General features: G+C 36.2%; 2 protein-coding genes and 1 long non-coding RNA gene across 3 annotated transcripts in view; 1 reads left to right on the top strand and 2 right to left on the bottom strand.

The window, feature by feature from the left end:
- Positions 1-6,103: 6,103 nt before the first annotated feature.
- On the top strand, positions 6,104-11,594 carry LOC100378297 (MAD2L1-binding protein-like). The gene is made up of 2 exons (XM_002741301.4): positions 6,104-6,325; positions 10,424-11,594. The coding sequence occupies exons 1-2, from the start codon at positions 6,140-6,142 to the stop codon at positions 10,964-10,966; spliced, it is 729 nt and encodes a 242-aa protein (XP_002741347.2). The 5' UTR covers positions 6,104-6,139; the 3' UTR covers positions 10,967-11,594.
- LOC146748604 (uncharacterized) lies at positions 7,488-8,303 on the bottom strand. Its single transcript, XR_014927010.1, has 2 exons — positions 8,156-8,303; positions 7,488-7,665 (listed from the first exon to the last, which is right to left on the bottom strand). It is a non-coding gene; the product is annotated as an uncharacterized LOC146748604 (long non-coding RNA).
- A 1,582-nt stretch (positions 11,595-13,176) lies between the features above and the next one.
- LOC100378145 (tetratricopeptide repeat protein 27-like) overlaps positions 13,177-15,204 on the bottom strand; it is a 42,929-nt gene continuing 40,901 nt past the window's right edge. Inside the window, exons 19-22 of the mRNA XM_085493045.1 lie at positions 14,528-14,664; positions 14,014-14,125; positions 13,577-13,677; positions 13,177-13,426 (exon numbers count right to left, since the gene is read on the bottom strand). Coding sequence (XP_085349171.1) covers positions 13,313-13,426; positions 13,577-13,677; positions 14,014-14,125; positions 14,528-14,664 — 464 coding nt within the window. The 3' untranslated portion in view covers positions 13,177-13,312. The remainder of the gene's footprint in view (positions 13,427-13,576; positions 13,678-14,013; positions 14,126-14,527; positions 14,665-15,204) is intronic.

Consider the following 15,204-nt stretch of genomic DNA (forward strand, 5'->3'; position numbering starts at 1 on the left):
GCTTTGCCAACATCGTAGCCAACGCCTAGTGAAAGTTGTGTAACTTCTCCTACAACAACTGAAAACAGAAATTAAGGTATAGTGAAACACCAGGAACGAACACCCCAGCTTGTAAGTGATGCTAGGAGGTGCGCTACACTCCGAAATGTAGACAAAATTACTCGAACCAACTCGCCTTTAGTTTCATCCATCAAGTCTTTCATTTGAATGATCTTGTCATCTTGGTCTACAAACAAAATTTTAAAAAATGGTCAATATTCCAAACATATCCAGCCAAATATAAATTACATCACCAAATTAAATTCAATGAGTTCGAAATGTTGTACTACTACCTTTTTCTGCCGCTATACTACCCACGTGGTCCGATAGCACGTGGCCGTATAGTTTCAGCTCCTCTATTATTTTGGCATAAAGGCCAGCATCTTGGCGACCTCCACGAATACTGCCACAAAATATCACCTTTGCTGAGTAACTTATATCTCCCTGTTTAAAAAATATAATTAAAGATACACTAGTATTGTAGGAAATCTGTGGTCGCCCTGTACTAGTACACATGACGTAACTTGTATTGTACAAATACTTGTGCAAATAAGTACATGTATAGGTAGCACCACGAGACAGGGGTGTTGTGAGAGCGTAGCCCCCCCCCCCCCCCCGGCGTAGCCCGAAGCATCTTCCCGGTGCACGTGTTAACGGATTTAAAGTACCAAGTAAGGTCAACATACGAAGGGCGTTCAATAAGTAATGCCTCTGACCCATTTCCCATAGCGGGAGATTAATGAAACTTGACACAGTTATTAGCCCGGGTTATTAGTCTTTCTTTACATAGGAACCACCCAGAGTTATGCATTTCTCCCATCGTTTGATGTAGCTCTGAACACCGTTTTTGTAGAACACCCCAGGTTGGTCCTCCAACCACGTCGTAACTTCAGAAATCATGGCTGCATCATCTGGGAAACGCTTTCCTTTCAAAAACAACTTCATGGCTGGGAAGAGATGAAAGTCACAGGGTGCAAGGTCAGGATAGTAAGGGCTTCTGATCTGACGACATGCGAGTTGTGAACCGGAGCATTGTCCTGCAGGAGGAGGATACCTTTGCTGATCTTGCCCCGCCTCTTGATTTTGATAGCTTCTCTTAATTTCATCAAAAGTGAAGCGTAATAGGCTCCTGTAATTGTGGTATCCTTTGCCAGGAAATCTGTCATCACTACTCTGCCCTGGTCCCAGAAGACTGTGAGTATGACCAAGTGCCAGCGGAAGGCTGCACCCTTGCCTTCTTTGGAGGTGGTGAGTCCAAGTGCTTCCACTCATTTGACTGGTCTTTGGTCTCTGGATCATAGTGATGGACCCAAGTTTCATCCTGTGTAATCAGTCTTTTGAAAAACTTTGACACATCTCTTGGCACATCTCCAAATACATCCTCAAGCCCTCGACGCGATCTTGCTTATGGAAAGGTGTGAGCAACCTGGGAATCCATCTGGCAGGCACCTTATGCATATGCAAATGGTCATAAATGATAGTTTCCACAGACTCTGTACTTAGCTTGACCTCTTGGGCTATTTGGTGAACAGTAATACGTCGATCTTCCAAAATGGCTGCCTCAACTTGACTGACAGATGCCTCATCAATGGCAGAAGAGGGACCAGGTCTGGGAGCTGTTTCCACAGACGTCCGGCCATGTTTGAAGGTCATATGATGGGGCCTCATCACCATAAGTTTCTTTCATTTCATCAACAGTCTCCTTTGGTGTGCGTCCTTTCAAATACAAAAACCGGATCACTGCGACACTCAACTGACTCCATTTCACACCTGACTCAGTTCAAACACCTGTAAATCAGAAACCGCAATTAGTTCAGAGCTGTTTTTTGCAACATAACCCATAGAGATGTAAATCATTACACATACAACATTTCATCTAGATCAGACAACGGGAAGTGGGTCAGGGGCTATACTTATTGAACGCCCTCGTAGTGTCTTATCTATAAATACTGTTGACATTGACCAGTCATGAGCCAGGACCACACATGCCTTACGAGTCACTTCTTGAAATAATTGTACACAAATGTATCTTCTCCACCACAACAAACTGCAACTTCTGGGCCAGCTGCTTTAAAGTTTTCCGCGGAGAACTAGGATCAATAACATCTGTAACGCTATCGCTGATTGGCTACTCGAACTGTCAATCACTTGGTCGATGTATAATGTCGCATATTTGTCATTGGTCGACGGTAGCTTCTCCCGGACTGTAGTGTAAATTATGTTTTTAATTGTCTTTCAATATGTGTTTACAGTGTAATTTTACACACTCATAAACTAGAACCATTACAACGATGAATTTGACAGTTAGCCTGGATTTAACTTCATTTTACTTTTACTCAGATTATTGTTATGATAGAGAAAAAAACAGGATGGTGTACGTGACGGCACGTCCATGCTAAAAATATCCGATTTTGTTGTGAGCAAGAGGAGTCTGTTACTAGAAGTGTCAATTATTTTGATTTATGAAAATGTATACACGACACAGTATGGGACTGTAGGTATATTTCACAACATGTGTTCATCGCGTGAAATAGTAAAATAGCAGATTTTGTACACGCATCAATTCAGTGAAGCTGAGTGTACTCACTCGTGACATAAGCTATAAAGCTCCATGGGTACACTATAGTGCACTATTAATATACTATGGCAATGTGCTTTACAATCATATGTACCACGCCCTGTATTGCGTACATAATTAGTCGATATTTACGCAAATTTCATTGAAATCATGGAACTAATTATGTAAATATAATGCATTTTCTATAGAAATCAATAAAACTAACAATGAGCAGAAATACAGTCGAACAATGGGTACTGTTCGTCAGGTCATTTGGTCGTATTTTCAGAAAATGGGGAATATCGAGCGGTACAATCTACCTATGTTGCTATGACGACTGTTTTAACGACTCTATTCACATGTAAATGACTTCCATATTCATATATTCCATTCACATTTTATGTAAGTTTTTTCACTGTTTGCCAGTATAAAGTGAGATTCTTTTAGCGGTATATGGCCGAGATAAAACTTTGATAAGGTGTGCCAGTGTCCGTTCAGTCTCAGACCACTAAAAGAATGTGTGGTCTGAGGTTCAGCGCACTCCTTGCGGCGAGTACAACACTGCCGTTGGGGGCATCATACACAGACTGTAAGGCGGAATATTTCCAGGAAATCGAATTCATCTAGTAGTACGTATTCACAATCAACTAACTTGGCAAATCTAACCCCTGGCTTTGAAATGTGCACAGCATTCTGACGGATTATGTGCATATGAAACAGTGCTCGTGTCATGTGTTGACCTCTCAGGGCGACACTACGACATCGTCCGAATCGCACGGTCCCGTGTCTTCGACGGACTTATAGGTCTCTAGAGGCTTGGCCGAATAAACTTCGACCTTGTCTAGCGAAGATGCACTACGATAACGTGTATAGTGACGTTATAGATATCAATACATTGTAAAAGACTTTATTTTAGCTAGAATTACTTTTCAATGAAAATACTTTTTGTATGGAGTTTATTTTCACTGGTTTTTGATGAGTGTAAAATGTAAAATATATGAAAAAAGGTATATTCACTAGATTTTATTTTCACTGATTCCAAATCACCATCAAATGAAAAATAACGTACTTTACAGTGATTTGATACATTTGTACTGTGGACGAAGATCAACAAAATGCTCTCCTGTATACAAATGTAATCTGTATACTGATACTATAGTAAGACGATTGGTATGGCGCAACACAAACCGTATTGTGTAGTGAATTTCAAATTGCGAAAGATTATATATGTCGAATTTGTGATTGTGATTAAAAGAGCGATGGTCGTCGCACCACGTCATGGTCTGTGTGTAAAATACATTGTTTGTTTGCACGAAATAACTGAATATGTGCACATTCATAAGACATGGTCTGATTCAGAGCCCGGATTCAATAATGGCCGTCTGCGCGTCCACTCTTATCAAATCACCTGCTCAACACTAAATGCAAAGTTAGTGAGAGAGAAAAAAACACGACATCTGTGGTTGGCTTGGCAATGTAAATTTACCTGTCGTGGAAGAGGCCTAGGGTGGGGTGGGTGGTAGAGAAAGACACACATATGTGGTTGGCTTGGCAATGTGAACTGAGTACTGAATTAAAAAGGCCCGCAAAACACAATTTATATATTTATTCTAATAGGGAAGCATAGTCAATATGATTGGTCACAAGCTCCCCTGTATTTAAAACTCGTTAACATATTTATTGTCAACAAACTAATAATATTATTGCTGCCTTTGTAGAAAATAATTTGAGTCAGAATGGTATCTGGGTTAGTATTATTAGTAAATTATTAAAAATTAAAAATGAATGTGTACCAAAATAAGTGGCAAAACGATATACAGGGTAACAAAACAATTAGACTTATAAAAAATTAAGAATGATAGAAATTTATTTGAAAAGTGTTTAGATGACATTACAAATAAAAAAACAAACACAGGATTGCTCTGACAAGGTTTAGAGTATCGGCACATTTCTCACCAATTTCTTACCAATTGAATCTGGGAGACATTCCTGGATTACGAGAGAAGAAAGACTGTATACAATCAATGATTGTAACAAGATTGAAGATGGACAACATTACCTTTTTCATTGTCAAAATAGCATTATCAAAGAATGTAGACAGGCATTTCTCTCAGCTCTCTTTATAAATTGAGCTACTTTTTCATAATTTAAGTATTGATTTAATTTAAATTTAATTTATCTAGTCATTGAAATTCTCTCCAGTCGTGACAAGTTTATCTTTTTCAATTTTGCTTTTTTTTTTTTTTTGTATTTCAGATCTGTTTTAGTCTTGTAGTAATGTTTTTTGTTATTTTTTACATTACCTTACTTTTGTTTGTATTCGCTCCAAATAAAATAAAATATGAACTTTGCCTTACATCCAGGTACGGCCTGTGAGGGCACTGTACTGCAGCAATATGGAAAGGCAGCTTGGAGGCAGTAAAAAAAACAAACTACAGACCAAACTTATGGACTAATGTCACCCGGATATGTACGTTACAAGTGTTTTCAAAGTCAGCATGTTCACATTTGGATAAATTTGAATATTCCTGGTGAAAACACTGGTTTCTTAATTAGTAGTGTTTAGTAATAAACTATCCCCTATATAGATCCAGGACATTTATATGTGAGTATGTTACTCTTTTTGTGTAGACATACAAATTAAATTTGTGTGAAAAAAAAAAACATTCCTTAATATAATTTATTTTTCAAAAATGAAATTGGTTCGTTTGTATCTGTCTGTCTGCATGCCTGTCGAAAAAAAATGCTGCTGAAGTGAAAGGGCAAACACAGGCCTGCCTGTACATGAATTGATTGAATGCGGGAGAAAGGTCGCTGTTACTGCAAAACATAGACACACGGATACACACCAATTACATTTTTGAAAATAGAATATATCAGAGAATATTTTCTTATAGATTTTAATTTTGTATATCTTCTGGCAAATTTGTCTGACATTTTTTTGCTGATTACGCCACCAACGTCGGAAAATGTTAAATCTGAATGCAGAAGAAAGCCGTCGTTGTTATTGAAAAATTATATTTTTACATTAAGAATATATAATTATTTTTCATAGATTTTAATCGTGTTTATGCACTATTTTATATATAATTTGTCGAAATCTTTCTGCTAAGCACACCACCTACGCGTAAATGAGTAAATCTGAATGTAGAAACACTCATGTTTCCTGCCTGGCACAGAAACACAATTTTTAAATACATATGATATTTTAATTTTGTACTTTTAAAATTTTGTAATTTTAAAAGCATTTATGTGATCTCAGCCAATTTTTCAAACCTCGGGCGACCAGCAGCAGCTCTTACGTTTGTTTACAGGGGGGGGGGGGGGGAGAGTAAAGTTAAAGTCCGAATATGTTTTTAAAAGATAGCAATATCTCGTAAGTATGACGTCGTAACAAGATTCCACAGAGCTATTAGAGCACATTAAATATATTTTTTAAAACTGCCCAACTCACGCTAAGGTTCAAGTTCACAGAAGAAGTCCCCTCGAGGAAAGATCTTTTAAGTGCGCAAACAAACACACAGACCAACCGGTGAATTCAAAATGGAGGCCTCTCTGCGAAGCTGCACGCAATGTATTCCCACAGAAACTTGTGAAGTGGGATTAAATGGTCATGTGCCTCCCCATTTGCAGTGCAGACTGGTTACAGAAACTGTCAAGTTTTTAATGTACCAAAGAGAACAGATTCCAATGCCATATGAACATTTAAAACAGCAGATCGCTTTACAGGTTAGTAAATTTTAAAACTTTCGTTTCGATTTGTCATTTTATTGTCGTAACCGATGTACTCTAAAGTCTCTAACTAGAAAGTGGCAGTGTCCATCCTAAAATCATGAAATCTGCTCGTTCTAGACCATTTATATGGTGTAAAGTAAAGCTCAGTAAAGAAGTAAATCGTTCGTGTTTGCGGATTGACAGATTTTACTTGGTTTCCTGTATTCTCCATTGTCTTGATATTGACGGTATCAGGACGATCCGGCCCTGGTTTGTTGCGGCCCTGGTAAAAAAAAGACGTTCCGGCCCTGGTTTGGACGTTCCGGCCCCAAAACAGTTTGGTCGATCCGGCCCTGGTATAAATTATATTCGATACGTGTTCATATCTAATGTTAATATATTAAATGCATAACGAATGCTTGACTATCTTGTTTAACAACTATTTTTCGTCTTTTGCATGTCATTTTCCCGATTTCACACCATATTTTACACAATGCAACAGATGTTTTTTTTTCATTTACTCGCCGCCACCTTTGTACTAAGCACCATATGGCCCAAGTGATTGACACTGTGCACGTGGACATGTGTGGCCCGCAGACAGATAACTTGAATACATATCTAATACAATCCGTATTAGTCAGGGTTCGAATACACATTTGTGGTTTGTCACATAATGAATTAAGAACGTTAATCAACAGAGGAAAAGAATAATAAATAAATCGTCCCATGTTGCGGTACGTCGCATTATATCAGTCCCACTGATAATAAATAAATCGTCCCATGTTACGGTACGTTGCATTATATCAGTCCCACTGATAATAAATAAATCGTCCCATGTCACGGTCGCATTGTATCACTCCCACAATCTGATTAAAATCTGATGTAGTGTACGGGCTTTAATTATTTTGACTATAAACTTATTTTAATTTTATGTTTTATTATATTTGTTATTAATGCCCTTTTATTTTATTATTTTACTTTGATTTTGAGATTTTTTTTTTAATTCCGCCCTACCTACATCTGGTCCGACGCCTATGTAAGGTCCCGTTCAAGTCTCGTGTAAGTAACAGCCAATCACAGCCCCCCTTTTATACAGGCTGTCGGTTGCTTACTTTTCAGTGTATACGGGCAATCTTTCTGTACATTATATTTTGCCCACTTGAATAAACCATTAATAGAAAATTGCTAGTATATTTTTATTTGCAAAAGAAATTCCACAGCATTTTACAATTTTTCTCATTACATTGAATATTTTTTCACTTCCAACAAATGTGTACACTTCCAGATACATCTTCGCCAGCCAAGGTTCGTTCATTCAGTCATCGCTTCAATTTTACATCACTGAGCATAATTATCTAGAATGGAAGCAACAAAAATAAGTAAATCGTAATGATTAGAACACTGTAAACAGCTATAGTAAACAATGCAAACTGATTTTAAATTGTATAACGGTCACCGGCCCACGGCATCGACGCAGAAAATTGAAGCAAACAAATATTTCCTGATCAATTGCGATGTGTTCCAAATAAAAAATATTTTATTCCAGTCCAAATCAGCTCAATTACTTTAATAAAGAGTTATTGTATAATGTACAAAATGTTGATACAATTTGATGAATATTTACAGCTTCAATACCGTAGACAATTTTGGCCCGATCGTCAACAAAACATCACCCGTCTCCAGGGCAGGCGACTGGAAAAAGACACTGGTGTTCGGTCGAACCGGTGGAAACAAAATCAACACTCCCAGAATAACTATGCGGAATAACGATCTAAAGTCGAACCATTCGAGTCACAATATTAACATAAAAATGACTTTCGTTGCATTTGACAATGATAAACTTACCGAAAAGCCGTGTTATTCACGGTCGCTAACGTCGGTATAATTCGCCATTTTATTTGAGTGTGTTTGCCACCCGGTGACGTCATCATGTGCGCTATAAAAGGAGGTATGTGATTCGTTGACTAAAATCGTCGATAGTGGGTCTCGTTGAAATCATGTTATATAGGCGTCGGATCAGATGTAGGTAGGGCGGAATTAAAAAAAAATCACAAAATCGAAATCAAAGTAAAATAATAAAATAAAATAAAATAAAATAAAAGGGCATTAATAACAAAAGTAATAAAAAATAAAATTAAAATAAGTTTATAGCCAAAATAATTAAAGCCCGTACACTACATCAGATTTTAATCAGATTGATCACTCCCACTGATTATAAAAAAAAAACTCAAACTAGGCAACAATGAGTCAGGTGGCGCCTGATGATACCACACTACACCGCATGTACTGGTAATGTGGGACCTAGTGCCGGAGTGATTTTCTATATGATGTATAGCAAATGTTTCAAATGAAATATATTGAAATCAGCAGATTTAATGCTATATTACGTATGCAGAAAACTAATCATGTTGATTAGAAAATTGGTTCCATACACTTTAAATATTCGTAAGTACTTTGACACATTGTCTCTGGAGCTTGTTTGCTACACTCCTCATTTCCATTACAATGATTGTGTGTACTTTGACGTTGTACCGCCCGACCGGAAGATGTGTACGACCCTTGCATTGTGCTAAAACGTAAGTGTTAAAATTGGCTGCAATCTTTCCATGAACTCTGATAAGTCCTACAAAAGATGTAAAAAAAAATTGTGGATAAGATAGTCACACATTTAATATATTGACGTTCATTACGCGACAAACTACGAATGTGCATTCGAACCCTGACTAAAACAGATTGTTTTAGATGTGTAATCTAATGTCTGCCGTTCATGTGCTGGTGGCGAATAAATGAACATACATCTGTCAAACACGGTGTGAAATCGTGAAAATGCCCTGCAAAAGACGAAAAATAGTTGTTAAACAAGATAGTCAAGCATTCGTTGTGCATTTAATATATTAACATTAGATATGAACACGTATCGAATATAATTTAAACCAGGGCCGGATCGACCAAACTGTTTTGGGGCCGGAACGTCCAAACCAGGGCCGGAACGTCTTTTTTTTACCAGGGCCGCAACAAACCAGGGCCGGATCGTCTAGAAATCATATTGACTCACGGTAATTAGAGAATTATGGATTTTCTATAATAATGACTTTTCCATAATTTATTGTTACAACTGTCATTTAAAAACATTTTCTTTTTAAAATAATGTTGAATATTGTTTGCAAATTTAAAGTTTAAATGATATTGGTTTTCTCATGAAAAAACATGTTGAGTCTTTGTTTATTGGGTATGAACTAGACTATAAAATAATACCCCAGTCAATTGTATATTACTTGTAACAACTTGAAGACCATGGAATTACGAAGCATGTACAAATGCAGCAAATGAGTACCTATCACGTTTCTGTTTTCAAGGAGAAGGGAGAATTTTTTTTTCAGAACTACTATACTTGAAATTTCAATTCAGGGGTTATTTCCCAGAAATTTAGAGTATATTTTCATGTGTTTTCATCCACATTTTCTAATGGATTGTATAACAAAGCTGTGTACATGTATGACGAAAAATTCTCGGACAAACAGGCATACTGTGCTTGCTCCATGGGAAGTGCATCTCCAATAGGAGCACATATAAACTAAAATTTGCATTTACACATGTATTGAATATGAAGTCATTCAAATACCGGTATTACTAATTTTGACCACAGAAATACTTCTGTAGTTTAGCTAGTAATATAACTGTAGAACAAATATGGTACATCACAGTACGTGTGTATACCAAGATAGTTATAAATTTCATTTCTAACTTTCTTGATCAGGCTCTTGTCACACTTTTCAACTTCCCTGTGGAAGTCTGTAGGGTGATCATGTACTATAATTTTAACAGTAACATGTGGTGAAACCCATCAATGAAGAATAAGTTGCTAATTTACATTTCTATAAACTAAGTTTGTATATTAAAATCTTTGTACATGTATTTGAACACGTACATTTGTTCAACAATGTTGTGATCCAAAATGAACACAATTTAAGTGAGAGTATCATCATTAACATTTTGTTGTTCATTGTGCAATACCTGGATGTTCTGGGATCAAGAATTTGTGTGATTGGGTACTTGATAAACTCAATAAATACATTGATAAATTTAATATGAACTAATATTTTTGTATTGCAGGAACAAAAAGAAAGGAAGAGACTTTCACTGGAGACCAAGAAATGTTTACAAACATTGTCAAATATTGATGAACTTTTTAAAAATCTTGAGAGAGTCTTTGAGATTGCTCAAGTTACGAGAATTCTGATTCTATTTGGATCGACTGCTGTGAGTCCCAAAGAAATCTATATACTCAACTTGAATAGATTACATCACCATGATGCTGTTAGTCGCGTTAACACAAAGACAGGTGTACAAAGTCTCATGAGAACCCTGATTACCAACGGACCTCTGTCGGAAGTAGACACCCTTGTACCAACCAGTACTATTGTTCTACTGGAAGCTCACCGTGATAGCGCCTTGTCATGGTTTCGACCCAAAGTAACATATAAATTACCAATTCGAGGAAAACGTTTTGAAATACACTTCTCAACATGCTCAGAATTCAATTCTAAAGAAGGTGGCCATAATGAAGACAGTAACTTGATATGGTATCAGTCGCCATGTTCTATCAAGGGATTACAGATGAAAACAAAACCAGTTGCTTCAACAAGTTGTTTTTGAAAATACATAGTGGCCTGTCTATGTTTTTATTAATCAAGAATGCTACTTTTGCTGGACTTAGTACTCGTTTTAACCGAATGGAATACTTTTTAACTAGATTTTAATACACCGGTAGAGAAGTTAGTAAATAGGGAATATACTCTGTATCAGAGAAGTCATTTTTTGAAACTCTGTAACACTAGATAGTTCTACAGCATTTGAGTTTAAGCTACAGTACCCCAGGGCCTAGAAAAATGCCAATACAGTTGTACAGCAACAAGGGTAGAGCATCATAATTTTGGGTGAACAGTAGACATTTTAGATGAGATGTGGTCACAGTGGAACAATATGATGTAAAAGGTTATGACCTCCTTCTGTCCTAAACCCGTGTAATTTAAGGAAATGTATGCCTTTACCTGAACTTGTGTCATCAAGCACATTACATGAATCTGTTCACCTGCATGCTCGAAGCTGTACATTTTTACCGAGAATGGGGCTTGATTCAAATGTAGTCAGAACTTTACGGATAGTGGGGTCAGAACCTCTTGAAAGTGAGCAGTTATATTTTGAGGTGGATTTGGTAGATATGAAGTTTATTGTAGTGTGAGAGAAAAGTTAGTATTTAAAAATGAAAGATGAATAGTTGGTACATTTTTTGTTTCGTTGTCATCAGATGAGTGGGAGTGACCAGATAGATGCCTGGATTTTGTACATTTCATGTAAGCGGTATTCTTTAGTCTTTTTCAAAATTACTTTTATTAGTTTAAAAGAGTGTTGTTGTTTTGGATAAACACTACAATATATTTATTTATGTTATCCTTTTTAAAAACAAAAACTTCTCCAAAAAACCATATATGTGATGCGTCATCAGACTTGTGATAGGTTTTGGTCAGAATTAATAATGTAAGGCAACTATTTGTAATTGTGGATAAAAGTCAATGCTGCAGTGGTTTTAGTGTGTGTATGATTGCATTATGAAATGTAACTGAAGGAGAACTACAAGAATTATTGATAGGCCAACATAAGGAGGCTGTGTGCATGGTTGGTATTCATGAAAAATGTCTTGGACAAAATAACGTCCATCATGTATAAACAACTCTTTGTAAGTTGTCAAAGGGAGCTAATTTCACTATTATTCACACTAGTCTGATGCATCATAGGGGTACCAACATGCACTGACAATGTAGAGATTTTATTGAAAAGTATAACTTAATGATGATCTAGATATCATTTTTGATCATGTCTTGTTGGTGCAATCAACTATGCAAAACTAAAACCATTGTAACAGTGTTATGAGTTGTGATACCGAGTATGCTGATACCTAGTCATCTTTTTATCACCTTCAAACATTCTATGTTTTTGTGGAGTCTTATAGCAAGTGGAACACTTCATACACATGTAAATTCTAGGCATTAGTTGCATATAGTCTAACACATTCTGGGCTATATAAACACAATTTTGTTATAGAGTAAATACGATTTGTATTTTGTTGTAATCAAGACATGTGCCACACTCTACCGTACCTAGATTTTTTAGATGTTGTGAGCAGTGACATGGTAATTTTTTTTTAACCAGACATGATTTATAGGAAAGGTGTATTGTAAATAGTTTTTTTTTGGGTACAAATCTATGCATATTAGGAGCTAATTTGCATAAAACACAACTCAATTGAATGTAGATTGATTCTCAAGATAGAAGTTGAAGCAGTATTTTTTTTTTTAAAGGTAAGCAGCGATAGAAAAATGCACAACTAATTTTCAAATCCCTAATGGATTTATTTATTAATTTAGTTTCCTTGTGTTCAGAATCATTGTTTTTACTGTTTCTCTATAACAAGACATGTTCTAAGTTACTACACAGGCACTTAGTCATGATACATAAGCACTTGATTTCTTTAAGTAGTCTGGTCTAATTCAGCCAACTTGCTGCCATTTTTAGTCTTCTTTCAGACAAAGTCCGAAAACAGCGACTATTAATTTGGCTTCGTTCTGTCCATCCGGAGCTATATCTTGGACACCCATTGACGGATTTCCAAATTGTGATCATACAGACCATTACCACATTGACTTTCCTTTTAAGATACAAAGATTTAGTGTACATTTCCTCAGCTAATTTTCAAATGATTCATTTCCTCTTGCTGAAACCTTAATTTATCATACCGGTAGTACAAGTCTAAGTTGGTCTGAGAATGTAGAATACTATGGTGCTTATTAAAAAACCACAAAGACATGTTTAATTTCCAGTAGATATTTACTATATTGTATGTATCGTACAACATGATTGGACAAGAGAACAATAATTGTAAATATACATATCAGTCCACAGAATTAAAATAATTTTAATCCAATTGTCTTTGTGCAGGCTGGTTTACTTTTGTTGTTGTATTAGCTCTACTATGGCTTGAAGTTGTTGCTCTGCTGCCTTGTAGGTTTCAGCGAGGTCTGGATGAATGTCTCCGCTAACCACATCCTCGTGTGTTTGCTGTGGATTGAAAAAAACAATGTCAATGTGTTGTTTTTCTCTAGAGGGCGCCATTGTATATTGAGTTTGTGCCAATAACACGCATGATTTTGTCTTTACAATCAAAAAATCACTTTACACACTTCAACTATACACATACATTTCTCTTACCTTCACCTTGCTCAAGACTGGCTTCAACATTAATTTTGCCGATGATAGTAACTGTACTGATTCCCCTGAATTGGTTTTCTTTGAACTGCAGCTGATATAGGCTGTGACACAATAGAACAGTGACAGATATTAGAAAATGTAGATGTGCAGCTTAAAAGGTGGTACCTATGATGAGATATACAATGGGAATTATAGCAGACATGCTCAATCCATAGTACAAATGGAACAAAAGAAAATTTATGTCTATAGATGTAATTTTGTACTAGCCTTCCAAGAAAGTAACCACGTGCATATTTTCAGGAGTGACACATTCTCTCTCCTGCTGTATGGGATAATGAATAGGAACATATACTACTGTGGTACCATGGTGGAATAGAATTCAATTTTATTCTAATATATATTCTAGCCGCCTGGTTACACACATATATAATCTATACCTTGTGCAAGTTGAATTGATTCTTGTAAGGTTTCTTTACAAGACTTGAACTCATTAAACCAGTGTCCAGCCTGTGTTCTCACTCTATGGGCTTTCTGTAAACACTGAAGTGCCTGGTGAGTGAATGGAAAATATAAGTTGGGAGAAGAAGGTTAGGGGGAAAACAATGTCACACCTTAAGTTATCTAGCCCAATATGAGCTGATTGAACAGAAACTCGGATTATAGGCATAAAAGCATTTTATAAAAACCTGCTGGACTGAGGTAAAAATTAAACCAATCAGAGTGTAGCTTATAATGAAGTATGGCAAGTTACCAGAAAGAATTAAACCAATCCGTGTATAGATTACATTAGAGTAAGTCTCCAGAAAAGATGGAGTCAATCAATGTACAGCTTGCATAGAAGGAAATCTCCAAAAAGTCAATTGGAGAACATCTTACTTTGAAGTAAGCGTCTCCAGACAGAATTCATCCAATCAGTGTTTACACTGTAGCTTACGTTGGCGTCCAGCTTACCTTGTCGTTATCAGTTTCGTTATCTGATTGGCACCTTCCAAGCAATGTAGCGTAAGCCATCCAAACATCAGAATTATTTGTCACCTGTGAAGTCTGTTTCCCAAATAATTCCAGTGCTTTTCTTTTCAACCTTGAAGCTGGAAATGACGAAGAAAAAAACCTTGTTTATTGCACAACTTTGAATCATTTTAACTGATGCACATTGAATCATGGGAAAAGTCAATACAAAACACCAAACTTGAAACTGTGACTTTTACATTTACCGGCGATAAAAAAAACATGATAATTATTTTATTTGCATTTTCAGAATGCCATTCCAGCAAAACAACATGTATGTATTTTATATTGCAGAACACTATTGATCCCAGCATAATATTCAAAAATCACAACTGAATTGAACTAACTGATGAATAACCTCAATGTGTTATATAGCGCCCTCACAGTAAAGTGTTACATTTCAATAAAACTTGGGAAAATAGCTTATAACATTACTTATTCGGTATACCATAATCACTCTAATAGAAGTGCATCTGTAATAGCATAAGTGCTAAAAATTGCTTTGGCTTTATATTAATATTACTCTTAATTTGACCACAGAAAAAAAGCCAACAGTCATAATCCTAATAGCAAACCTTTCTGCTATGTACTCTTTTCATCAGTCAAATACACAATTTCCA

The sequence above is a fragment of the Saccoglossus kowalevskii genome, chromosome 2 (genome assembly GCF_978046115.1).
Source record: "Saccoglossus kowalevskii chromosome 2, keSacKowa6.1, whole genome shotgun sequence".
NCBI lineage: Eukaryota > Metazoa > Hemichordata > Enteropneusta > Harrimaniidae > Saccoglossus > Saccoglossus kowalevskii.

Coding starts and splice junctions, on each gene's coding strand:
- LOC100378297 (XM_002741301.4), top strand. CDS start 6,140: ATGGAGGCCTCTCTGCGAAGCTGCACGCAATGTATTCCCACAGAAACT. Junction 6,326..10,423: donor AACAGCAGATCGCTTTACAG/GTTAGTAAATTT, acceptor TTTGTATTGCAG/GAACAAAAAGAAAGGAAGAG.